General features: G+C 40.9%; 1 protein-coding gene across 1 annotated transcript in view; it reads right to left on the reverse strand.

Moving 5' to 3' along the window:
- Window positions 1-12,645, reverse strand: part of CUX1 (cut like homeobox 1) — a 657,906-nt gene that overhangs the window by 75,746 nt on the left and 569,515 nt on the right. Inside the window, exons 15-16 of the mRNA XM_053706261.1 lie at window positions 12,334-12,470; window positions 8,266-8,332 (exon numbers count right to left, since the gene is read on the reverse strand). Of these exons, the coding sequence (XP_053562236.1) occupies window positions 8,266-8,332; window positions 12,334-12,470 (204 nt within the window). The remainder of the gene's footprint in view (window positions 1-8,265; window positions 8,333-12,333; window positions 12,471-12,645) is intronic.

Below are 12,645 nucleotides of genomic sequence, written 5' to 3' on the forward strand. Positions count from 1 at the left end.
CGCGAGCAATATTGGGTTTATCGCTGGTGTTCGTCGGGCTTACTGCTGGTATTATGAGTTGAAAGTAAACGCAATCCTTCGAGTGCAATTGCAGTTTACACTAGAATGATTACTGGGTAAGAGCTCGGGTTAACTGTTTTGCGAAACAAAAAAGTGTCACAAAACACACAAAAAAACAGAATTTATGCTTACCTGATAAATTACTTTCTCCAACGGTGTGTCCGGTCCACGGCGTCATCCTTACTTGTGGGAATATCTCTTCCCCAACAGGAAATGGCAAAGAGTCCCAGCAAAGCTGGCCATATAGTCCCTCCTAGGCTCCGCCCACCCCAGTCATTCGACCGACGGACAGGAGGAAAAATATAGGAGAAACCATATGGTACCGTGGTGACTGTAGTTAGAGAAAATAATTCATCAGACCTGATTAAAAAACCAGGGCGGGCCGTGGACCGGACACACCGTAGGAGAAAGTAATTTATCAGGTAAGCATAAATTCTGTTTTCTCCAACATTGGTGTGTCCGGTCCACGGCGTCATCCTTACTTGTGGGAACCAATACCAAAGCTTTAGGACACGGATGAAGGGAGGGAGCAAATCAGGTTACCTAAACGGAAGGCACCACGGCTTGCAAAACCTTTCTCCCAAAAATAGCCTCCGAAGAAGCAAAAGTATCAAATTTGTAAAATTTGGCAGAGGTGTGCAGTGAAGACCAAGTCGCTGCCTTACATATCTGATCAACAGAAGCCTCGTTCTTGAAGGCCCATGTGGAAGCCACAGCCCTAGTGGAGTGAGCTGTGATTCTTTCAGGAGGCTGCCGTCCGGCAGTCTCGTAAGCCAATCGGATGATGCTTTTAAGCCAAAAGGAAAGAGAGGTAGAAGTCGCTTTTTGACCTCTCCTTTTACCAGAATAGACGACAAACAGAGAAGATGTTTGTCTGAAATCTTTTGTAGCTTCTAAATAGAATTTTAGAACACGGACTACGTCCAAATTGTGTAACAAACGTTCCTTCTTTGAAACTGGATTCGGACACAAAGAAGGTACAACTATCTCCTGGTTAATATTTTTGTTAGAAACAACCTTTGGAAGAAAACCAGGCTTAGTACGCAAAACCACCTTATCTGCATGGAACACCAGATAGGGCGGAGAACACTGTAGAGCAGATAACTCTGAAACTCTTCTAGCAGAAGAAATAGCAACCAAAAACAAAACTTTCCAAGATAACAACTTAATATCTATGGAATGTAGAGGTTCAAACGGAACCCCTTGAAGAACTGAAAGAACTAAATTTAAACTCCAGGGAGGAGTCAAAGGTCTGTAAACAGGCTTGATCCTAACCAGAGCCTGAACAAATGCTTGAACATCTGGCATAGCTGCCAGTCATTTGTGTAGTAAGACAGATAAAGCAGAAATCTGTCCCTTTAGAGAACTCGCAGATAATCCTTTATCCAAACCTTCTTGCAGAAAGGAAAGAATCTTAGGAATTTTTATCTTATTCCAAGGGAATCCCTTGGATTCACACCAGCAGATATATCTTTTCCATATTTTATGGTAAATCTTTCTAGTTACCGGTTTTCTGGCCTGAACCAGAGTATCAATCACAGAATCTGAAAACCCACGCTTTGATAGAATCAAGCGTTCAATCTCCAAGCCGTCAGCTGGAGGGAGACCAGATTTGGATGTTCGAATGGACCCTGAACAAGAAGGTCCTGTCTCAAAGGTAGCTTCCATGGTGGAACCGATGACATATTCACCAGGTCTGCATACCAAGTCCTGCGTGGCCACGCAGGGGCTATCAAGATCACCGAGGTCCTCTCCTGTTTGATCCTGGCTACCAGCCTGGGAATGAGAGGAAACGGTGGAAACACATAAGCTAGGTTGAAGGTCCAAGGCGCTACTACTGCATCCACTAGAGTCGCCTTGGGATCCCTGGATCTGAACCCGTAGCAAGGAACCTTGAAGTTCTGACGAGACGCCATCAGATCCATGTCCGGAATGCCCCATAATTGAGTCAATTGGGCAAAAATCTCCGGGTGGAGTTCCCACTCCCCCGGATGGAATGTCTGACGACTCAGATAATCCGCTTCCCAGTTTTCCACACCTGGGATGTGGATCGCAGATAGATGGCAGGAGTGATTCTCCGCCCATTGTATTATTTTGGTTACTTCTTTCATCGCCAGGGAACTCCTTGTTCCCCCCTGATGATTGATATACGCAACAGTCGTCATGTTGTCTGATTGGAATCTTATGAATCTGGCCTTTGCAAGCTGAGGCCAAGCCCTGAGAGCATTGAATATCGCTCTTAGTTCCAGAATGTTTATCGGGAGAAGAGACTCTTCCCGAGACCATAGTCCCTGAGCTTTCAGGGATTCCCAGACCGCACCCCAGCCCACTAGACTGGCGTCGGTCGTGACAATGACCCACTCTGGTCTGCGGAAGCTCATTCCCTGGGATAATCTACTTGAATCACTGGAGACAAGTTTGTATAGTCCCCATTCAACTGTTTCAGCATGCACAGTTGTAATGGTCTTAGATGAATTTGCGCAAAAGGAACTATGTCCATTGCCGCAACCATCAACCCTACTACTTCCATGCACTGAGCTATGGAAGGACGTGGAACAGAATGAAGAACTTGACAAGCGCTTAGAAGTTTTGACTTTCTGACATCTGTCAGAAAGATCCTCATTTCTAAAGAATCTATTATTGTTCCCAAGAAGGGAACTCTTGTTGACGGAGACAGAGAACTTTTTTCTATGTTCACCTTCCATCCGTGAGATCTGAGAAAGGCCAGAACGATGTCTGTATGAGCCTTTGATTTTGAAAGGGACGACGCTTGTATTAGAATGTCGTCCAAGTATGGTACTACTGCAATGCCCCTCGGTCTTAGAACCGCTAGAAGGGACCCGAGTACCTTTGTGAAAATCCTTGGAGCAGTGGCTAATCCGAATGGGAGGGCCACAAACTGGTAATGTTTGTCCAGAAAGGCGAACCTTAGGAACTGATGATGTTCTTTGTGGATAGGAATATGTAGGTACGCATCCTTTAGATCCAAGGTAGTCATAAATTGACCTTCCTGGATAGTGGGTAGAATCGTTCAAATGGTTTCCATTTTGAACGATGGTACCCTGAGAAATTTGTTTAGGATCTTTAAATCCAGAATTGGTCTGAAGGTTCCCTCTTTTTTGGGAACTACGAACAGATTTGAGTAAAATCCCATTCCTTGTTCCGTCATTGGAACTGGGTGTATCACTCCCATCTTTAACAGGTCTTCTACACAATGTAAGAACGCCTGTCTCTTTATTTGGTTTGAGGATAAGTGAGACATGTGGAACCTTCCCCTTGGGGGTAGTTCCTTGAATTCCAGAAGATAACCCTGAGAAACTATTTCTAGCATCCAGGGATCCTGAACATCTCTTGCCCAAGCCTGAGCAAAGAGAGAGAGTCTGCCCCCCACTAGATCCGGTCCCGGATCGGGGGCTACTACTTCATGCTGTTTTGTTAGCAGCGGCAGGCTTCTTGGCCTGCTTACCCTTGTTCCAGCCTTGCATCGGTTTCCAGGCTGGTTTGGTCTGTGAGGTAGTACCCTCTTGCTTAGAGGATGCAGAATTAGAGCCCGGTCCGTTCCTGAAATTACGAAAGAAACGAAAATTAGACTTATTCTTGGCCTTGAAAGGCCTATCTTGTGGGAGGGCGTGACCCTTTTCCCCAGTGATGTCTGAGATAATCTCTTTCAATTCTGGTCCAAAGAGAGTTTTACCCTTGAAGGGGATGTTAAGCAATTTTGTCTTGGATGATACATCCGCTGACCAAGACTTTAGCCAAAGCGCTCTGCTCGCCACAATTGCAAACCCTGAATTTTTCGCCGCTAATCTAGCTAATTGCAAAGCAGCATCTAAAATAAAAGAGTTAGCCAACTTAAGTGCGTGAACTCTGTCCATAACCTCCTCATATGGAGTCTCTCTACTGAGCGACTTTTCTAGTTCCTCGAACCAGAACCACGCTGCTGTAGTGACAGGAACAATGCACAAAATGGGTTGTAGAAGGTAACCTTGCTGTACAAAAATCTTTTTAAGCAAACCTTCCAATTTTTTATCCATAGGATCTGTGAAAGCACAACTATCCTCGATAGGAATAGTAGTGCGCTTGTTTAGAGTAGAAACTGCCCTCTCGACCTTAGGGACTGTCTGCCATAAGTCCTTTCTGGGGTCGACCATAGGAAATAATTTCTTAAATATAGGAGGGGGAACAAAAGGTATGCCGGGCTTCTCCCACTCCTTATTCACTATGTCCGCCACCCGCTTGGGTATAGGAAAAGCGTCGGGGTGCACCGGAACCTCTAGGAACTTGTCCATCTTGCATAATTTTTCTGGAATGACCAAGTTGTCACAATCATCCAGAGTAGATAACACCTCCTTAAGCAGTGCACAGAGATGTTCTAATTTAAATTTAAATGTCACAACATCAGGTTCAGCCTGTTGAGAAATTTTTCCTGAATCTGAAATTTCCCCATCTGACAAAACCTCCATCATGGGCCCCTTCAGATTGGTGTGAGGGTATGACAGAACAATTATCATCAGTGCCTTCCTGCTCTTCAGTGTTTAAAACAGAGCAATCACGCTTTCTCTGATATGCAGGCATTTTGGATAAAATATTTGCTATGGAGTTATCCATTACAGCCGTCAATTGTTGCATGGTAATAAGCATTGGCGCGCTAGAAGTACTAGGGGCCTCCTGCGTGGGCAAAACTGGCGTAGACACAGAAGGAGATGATGTAGAACCATGTCTACTCCCTTCATCTGAGGAATCATCTTGGGCAATTTCATTATCTGTGGCAGTACTGTCCTTACTTTGTTTGGACGCTATGGCACAATTATCACACAATTTTGAAGGGGGAGACACATTGGCTTTCATACATATAGAACATAGCTTATCTGAAGGCACAGACATGTTAAACAGGCTTAAACTTGTCAATAAAGCACAAAAACCGTTTTAAAACAAAACCGTTACTGTCTCTTTAAATTTTAAACAGAGCACACTTTATTACTGAATATGTGAAAAAATATGAAGGAATTGTTCAAAATTTACCAAAATTTCACCACAGCGTCTTAAAGCATTAAAAGTATTGCACACCACTTTTCAGAGCTTTAAGCCTTAAAATAACGAAACCGGAGCCGGTTACAGATTTAACCCCTATACAGTCCCAGCTACAGCCTTTGCTGTGACTTTACCAAGCCCAGAGGGGAATACGATACCAAATGATGCCTTTTAGGAACTTTTCCAACTACTTTCAGGTCCTCACACATGCATCTGCATGTCTTGCTCTCAAAAACAACTGCGCAGTAATGGCGCGAAAATGAGGCTCAGCCTACAACTGGGAAGGCCCTTCCTGACTGGAAAAGGTGTCTAACATAGTGCCTGACGTTAAAAAACATTCCCCAAGTTTATAAGTGTGAATTATCAGCATAAACATGTATAAAATGTCCAAATGAAGCAATCGATTTAGCCCATAAAAGTGTCTACCAGTTTTATAGCCCATATTAAGCCCTTTATTCTGTTTGAGACTAAGAAAATGGCTTCCCCATGAGGGGAAATGACAGCCTTCCAGCATTACACAGTCTTGTTAGAAATATGGCTAGTCATACCTTAAGCAGAAAAGTCTGCTAACTGTTTCCCCCAACTGAAGTTACTTCATCTCAACAGTCCTATGTGGAAACAGCAATCGATTTAAGTTACTGTCTGCTAAAATCATCTTCCTCTCACAAACAGAAATCTTCATCTTTTTCTGTTTCAGAGTAAATAGTACATACCAGCACTATTTTAAAATAACAAACTCTTGATAGTAGAATAAAAAACTACAACTAAACACCACATACTCTTAACCATCTCCGTGGAGATGTTGCCTGTGCAACGGCAAATAGAATGACTGGGGTGGGCGGAGCCTAGGAGGGACTATATGGCCAGCTTTGCTGGGACTCTTTGCCATTTCCTGTTGGGGAAGAGATATTCCCACAAGTAAGGATGGCGCCGTGGACCTGACACACCAATGTTGGAGAAATACAGTTACACTCATAATAATACCATCTACATGGCCGGGTTTACCATTAGGCAGAGCAGGCATGTGCCTACAGGCGTCTTCCATAGAGGGGTGCCTGTCTCTCTGCTCCATATGCCTTTTCTGCACACCTCTGTGGCTCTGTCCTCATTCACCAAAGTAGATAATAACTTTGCCCTAAACAAAGATGGTCGTCAGGCTGGCTGGTCTGGTCCGTTCTCCAGTGAATGCGGACAGAGCTGCCAGAGTGGCCTGAAAGTGTGTGGGAGTTGGTTCTTTTATTGGGAGTGACAGTGAGTGACTATTTGTGCGCTATTACAGAGCGCTCTGAGAGCACATTGGGCATGTATCAGCTGCAGCAGCAGCGGCTGTCAAAATCAAAATGACAGATTGTACAGTCAGAGGGCAGTCTTTCATGTAAAATACCAAAGGTATGAATATTATAGCTAAATTGAAAAATGCCAGGGCTGTTACACAGGATAAACACACTTTAACAAAACAACTGACCCATGGTTGATTGTGCACATTGCAGGCTTGGTCAGCAAAGTTTCTAATTGAAGCCCCAGTCTAGACAACCTGCACTTTTCTTGTATAAATTATATTTTTTAAAAATACTGTTCTGACTGGAATCTCATCATACTGGGCAAATACTGTCTGGATTTTTTTGTTATAGATCATGGACTGCCTCTTAAGTGGCAAAATTAGCAGCTGCTGTAAAAAAAAAAATCATAATTCTATAAAGTTTTAGGCTGTATCTATAGGTTCATATATGTGAACCGGGAGCGTGTAGGGGGCACTTTAGATTAAATCCGGCCCTGACCATCTAATAAAAATTATTTTAAAAAAATATTGCGCACAAAAGTTATAGGGCTCAAAGATATGAAATCTCAGGTGTTAACTAAAAGGCAGGCAAATGGCTATATATATACACAGAGAGAGAAGCAAACTCACAGGAACGAACAACTGGCTCAATACCATTGTTAGCCTTTTCTATGGCAATTTACCACCTGGGTGCAGCTTCTTTTAGCCCAGTAATGCTTTTCACAGAGAATAACTTTCCTGTAGCATATCAGTCTGATCCCGCCTATTACGGTCAGTCCAGCACCTAAATACCAGGCAATTCCTCTCTGAACAAGGAACACAGCAACCCCAGATGATCGTTTCGGCCTTCATTGGGCCTCGTCAGTGAGGTGTAGCCATATTCCTCTAAGCACACTGAGCAAGGAGTCCACGTCTGGTTTCCCCTTTTTCCCATAGGGAGACTAAATACACACAGAGAGAAGAACAGGAACGAACAACTGGCTCAATACATAGAACTATTGTTCTATGGCGATTTACCACCTGGGTGCAGCTTCTTTTAGCCCAGTAATACATATGTATTTGTGCATTTATATGTGTATTTACAGATATATATATATACATATATAAACATAACTACATATGTACACATATACAGAGCTAAACAGTATTTAAGTTATTTAATGCCCTTTGCAGTTAAGGGTATTAAAACATTAAAAAAAACACAAAAAAACATATGTATGCAATATTTGTTTTTAATAAAAGTTTTAACTATTTATTTACTCTAAATATTTCACATTCCAATGTTCTGTTTATAGCAGAATATGTTGTATGCATTTTTTAAACAGATATTCCTATATATATATATCATCTGTATATATCTATACATACCTGTATATATAATCATGTATATACTGTATATATATATATATATATATATATATATATTGTACATAGATATATGCAGAAATATTTATTTATGAATAAATAGAACATATTCTTCTATGTAAAGAACATTAGAATGTGAAATATTAATATTTTCATGTCGGGTTAGCTCACATGAGATTATGCAATCATTTTTGCATGCAAATTGGGTGTTAGGTTTTTTTCCCACTTTATTTTCTCCATTGACTGCTATTGGGGAAAACGTGAACAAGCAAGCAATATTATAATTTTGGCCTTTTGTGCTAGTCAGGTTAGCGTGCAAGTGAAAAAAGTTTACTTTCAACACATAATACAACCGCAACCCAACGCACACAAAAAGCTTACTTATAGTGCAGTTAGCGATCATGAGGGAGACTTAATTAGTTCTCCACTTGTAGTCTGGTCCTATATTTTTATTGTGCCATTGAAATGCATTCAAGACATGGGATAAAAAAATACACATAACTTCTGAAAAGTGGGTTAGTAAGTCTTACCATAAAAAAGAGCAGTTGCTTCCTTAATGGGCTCTGGGATGGTCTCCATGCCACTGATAGCAGCTCCCTGTAAAACACAAAGCAAACATTAGAATCGTCAGCAAACACAGATGACACATCCATTTGCATGGCCTTAATGTGATGGTAAATTTACCAATTTGAAACACTTCTTACATTTATATAACCCCAATTCTAAAACTGCAAAAACTATTTTTTAAATTTGTTATCCAATTTTGAATACATTACACTTTTATTCTTAATATCTTTGTTTGCTTCCTGCAGTCCCTACAAATACTATTTCTGCTGTTTAGTGATGTAGAGAGCGGTCACATCTGGACTGATTTTTTTTTATTTCTATTGTGGGCAAATGTATCATTGGATTAATACATAGGGGTAGATTTAACAAGCAGCGGATGGATGCTGCTATCTAACCCCGTAGTTTAATTGAGGTAGCGGACATCATTGACACCCCCTGCTAATGTGCAGGGGGCAGCATTGCACAAACATTTTACCCGAAATGCTTGTGCAATGTTAAATGCTGACAGCATATGCTGTCGGCATTTAGCGATGTTGGGGCGGACATGATCCGTTACAGCGTATCATGTCCGCCTAACACTTAATAAATCTACCCCATAGAATTTCCACAGCACCTTTTCACTGGGGAATCTAAAAACATGTCATGGCAACTTGTCGGGTGTTCCCATCCTTAATCATGCAATTCCTTGGCTTAAAGGGACAGTAAAGTTAAAATTAAACTTTCATTTTTTCAGATATAGAATGCAATTTTAAACAACTTAACAATTTACTTCTGTTATCAAATTGACTTCATTCTCTTGGTATCTTTTATTGAAGAATAAGACTAATTAGGCTCATAAGAGCTCCGGAATATGCACATGTTTTTAGTACTCTATGGCAGCAGTGTTTTGCAACATTATGTGTAGCTTTGTTATATAATGTTGCAAAACACTTCAGTCATAGAGTTCTAAAGACACATGCACACTCCTGAGCTCTTAAGAGCCTACCTAGCTTTACTCTTCAATAAAAGATACCAAGAGAATGAAGCAAATTTGGTAACATAAGTAAATTGGAAAGATGTTTAAAATTGCATGTTCTATCTGAATCAGTAAAGTTTAATTTTGACTTTATTGTCCCTTTAACCCCTTAAGGACCAAGGACGTACGCCACACGTCCTCAAAAAAAATACAGTTAATGACCGAGGACGTGTGGCGTACGTCCTTGGTCTGGAAAGCAGCTGGAAGCGATCCTGCTCGCTTCCAGCTGCTTTCCGGTTATTGCAGTGATGCCTCGATATGGAGGCATCCTGCAATAACCCCCCTTGGCCATCCGATGCAGAGAGAGCCACTCTGTGGCCCTCTCTGCACCGGACATCGGTGGCCGGTATCGTTGGTGGGTGGGAGCAAGTCTGGGAGGCGGGTGGGCGGCCATCGATGTGCCCAGTGGAGTGGAGGGGGGCGGGATCGGGTGCGGGAGGGGCGGGCGCGTGCACGGGGCGGGAGCGGGAGGGAACCGCTACACTACAGAAAAATAAACTTTCAAAAGTACAAAAAAAATAAGTTTTTGAAAGCTGTAAATAAACAGCTAAGAGATGTGGAAGGGGTGGGGGGTTGATCTTGGGGGGGGGGGGGGGGGAAGCTACACTACAGAAAAGGGTTTTTTTTTTTTTAAAAAAGGCAAATTTTTTCACTAAACTGGGTACTGGCAGACAGCTGCCAGTACCCAAGATGGCGCCCATTAAGGCAGAGGGGGAGGGTTAGAGAGCTCTTTGGTGGGGGATCAGTAAGGCTGGGGGCTAAGGGGGGATCCTACACAGCAGCATATGTAAATATGCTAAAAAAAAAACACAAAAAAAGCCCAAATATAGCTTTTATTTTAGTACTGGCAGAGTTTCTGCCAGTACTTAAGATGGCGGGGACAATTGGGGGGTGGGGGAGGGAAGAGAGCTGTTTGGGAGGGATCAGGGGGTCTCATGTTTCAGGTGGGAGGCTGAGCTCTACACTAAAGCTAAAATTAACCCTGCAAGCTCCCTACAAGCTACATAATTAACCCCTTCACTGCTAGCCATAATACACGTGTGAAATGCAGTGGCATTTGGCGGCCTTCTAATTACCAAAAAGCAACGCCAAAGCCATATATGTCTGCTATTTCTGAACAAAGGGGATCCCAGAGAAGCATTTACAACCATTTGTGCCATAATTGCACAAGCTGTTTGTAAATGATTTCAGTGAGAAACCTAAAATTGTGAAAAATTTAACGTTTTTTTTAATTTGATCGCATTTGGCGGTGAAATGGTGGCATGAAATATACCAAAATGGGCCTAGATCAATACTTGGGGTTGTCTACTACACTACACTAAAGCTAAAATTAACCCTAGAAGCTCCCTACATGCTCCATAATTAACCCCTTCACCGCTGGGCATAATACACGTGTAGTGCGCAGTGGCATTTAGCAGCCTTCTAATTACTAAAAAGCAACGCCAAAGCCATATATGTCTGCTATTTCTGAACAAAGGGGATCCCAGAGAAGAATTTACAACCATTTAAGCCATAATTGCACAAGCTGTTTGTAAATAATTTCAGTGAGAAACCAAAAGTTTGTGAAAAAATTTGTAAAAAAGTGAACGATTTTTTGTATTTAATCACATTTGGCGGTGAAATGGTGGCATGAAATATACCAAAATGGGCCTAGATGAATACTTTGGGATGTCTACTAAAAAAAATATATACATGTCAATGGATATTCAGAGATTCCTGAAAGATATTAGTGTTCTAATGTAACTAGCGCTAATTTTGAAAAATAATGGTTTGGAAATAGCAAAGTGCTACTTGTATTTATGGCCCTATAACTTACAAAAAAAGCAAAGAAGATGTAAACATTGGGTATTTCTAAACTCAGGACAAAATTTAGAAACTATTTAGCACGGGTGTTTTTTGGTGGTTGTAGATGTGTAACAGATTTTGGGGGTCAAAGTTAGAAAAAGTGTGTTTTTTTCAATTTTTTCCTCATATTTTATAAGAATTTTTATAGTAAATTATAAGATATGATGAAAATAATGGTATCTTTAGAAAGTCCATTTAATGGCGAGAAAAATGGTATATAATATGTGTGGGTACAGTAAATGAGTAAGATGAAAATTACAGCTAAACACAAACACCGCAAAAATGTAAAAATAGCCTTGGTCCCAAACGGACAGAAAATGGAAAAGTGCTGTGGTCATTAAGGGGTTAAGCTTTACTTTATTTGCCACTTTTAATCACATTAAATTATATTTTGTAACGTAAACATATATTTACCAGCATGTAAGTTATTGAGGTGCTTTTAATATTATCTGGTTTATCTTTGTTTGTTTTAAATTCCCTCATTCAAACTTCTTTTTGCCTGAAGTAGACAAGTGTTTAAAAAGTGACTGGAGTGCATAATCAACGCGGTTGGCAGTTTTAAGATTTTGAGTGATTTTTTGGTGAGACTCTATTGCTACAAATACCACCTTTTCAGTGTACTGCATGCCTGTTTCTCTTTAGGAATTACTAACTCACAGTGTAGTTGCCAAGGATGCCCTTTATCTCAATCAGCTGATATAGGAAGCAAAATCATAAGCTGTTTTATTAGCTTCATAGTTAAAGGGATACTAAACCCAAATGTTTTTCTTTCATGATTCAGATAGAACATGCAATTTTAATGAACTTTCTAATTTACTCCTATTATCAAATTTTCTTTGTTTTCTTGCTATCTTTATTTGGAAAGCAAGAATATAAGCTTATGAGCCGGCCAATTGTTGGTTCAGCACCTAGGTAGCGCTTGCTGATTGGTGGCAAAATATAGCTACTAATCAGCAAGCGCTAACCAGGGTGCTAAACCAAAAAATGCAAGAGAACGAAGAAAATTTGAAAAAAGGAGTAAATTAGAAAGTTGCTTAAAAGTGCGTGCTCTATCTGAATCATGAAAGAAAAAAATTGGGTTTAGTGTCCCTTTAACCATAATATAGTAACAGCTGTTAATGCATCAGATTTATTTTTTTGTGGTTGATGATAGTTACTTAAATACAAATACCTCAGCATCTGGGCGTTGAATAGCAGGCAAGGATTGGATATAACTGAGATCATGTTCCAGTTTGATTATTAGTTCCTTCTGCTCAGCCACAGTAGAAACCGCTTCAGTGAACTGCTTCTGTAGTTCAGCACATTGTACTGGGAAAAATACACCATTACTTTCTCATTACATATTTACAACATCATTTGTATGACTTCTGTAAGGCATCTGTAATCACATTCAAACAGTTACACAAATACTCCGCAAGCTACAAAAAGCTACAGAATCAGTTAATACTACAATAGGTTCATGTAGTCGTTCAGTTAGGGGAGT

The sequence above is a fragment of the Bombina bombina genome, chromosome 3 (genome assembly GCF_027579735.1).
Source record: "Bombina bombina isolate aBomBom1 chromosome 3, aBomBom1.pri, whole genome shotgun sequence".
In the NCBI taxonomy this organism is placed as follows: Eukaryota; Metazoa; Chordata; class Amphibia; order Anura; family Bombinatoridae; genus Bombina; species Bombina bombina.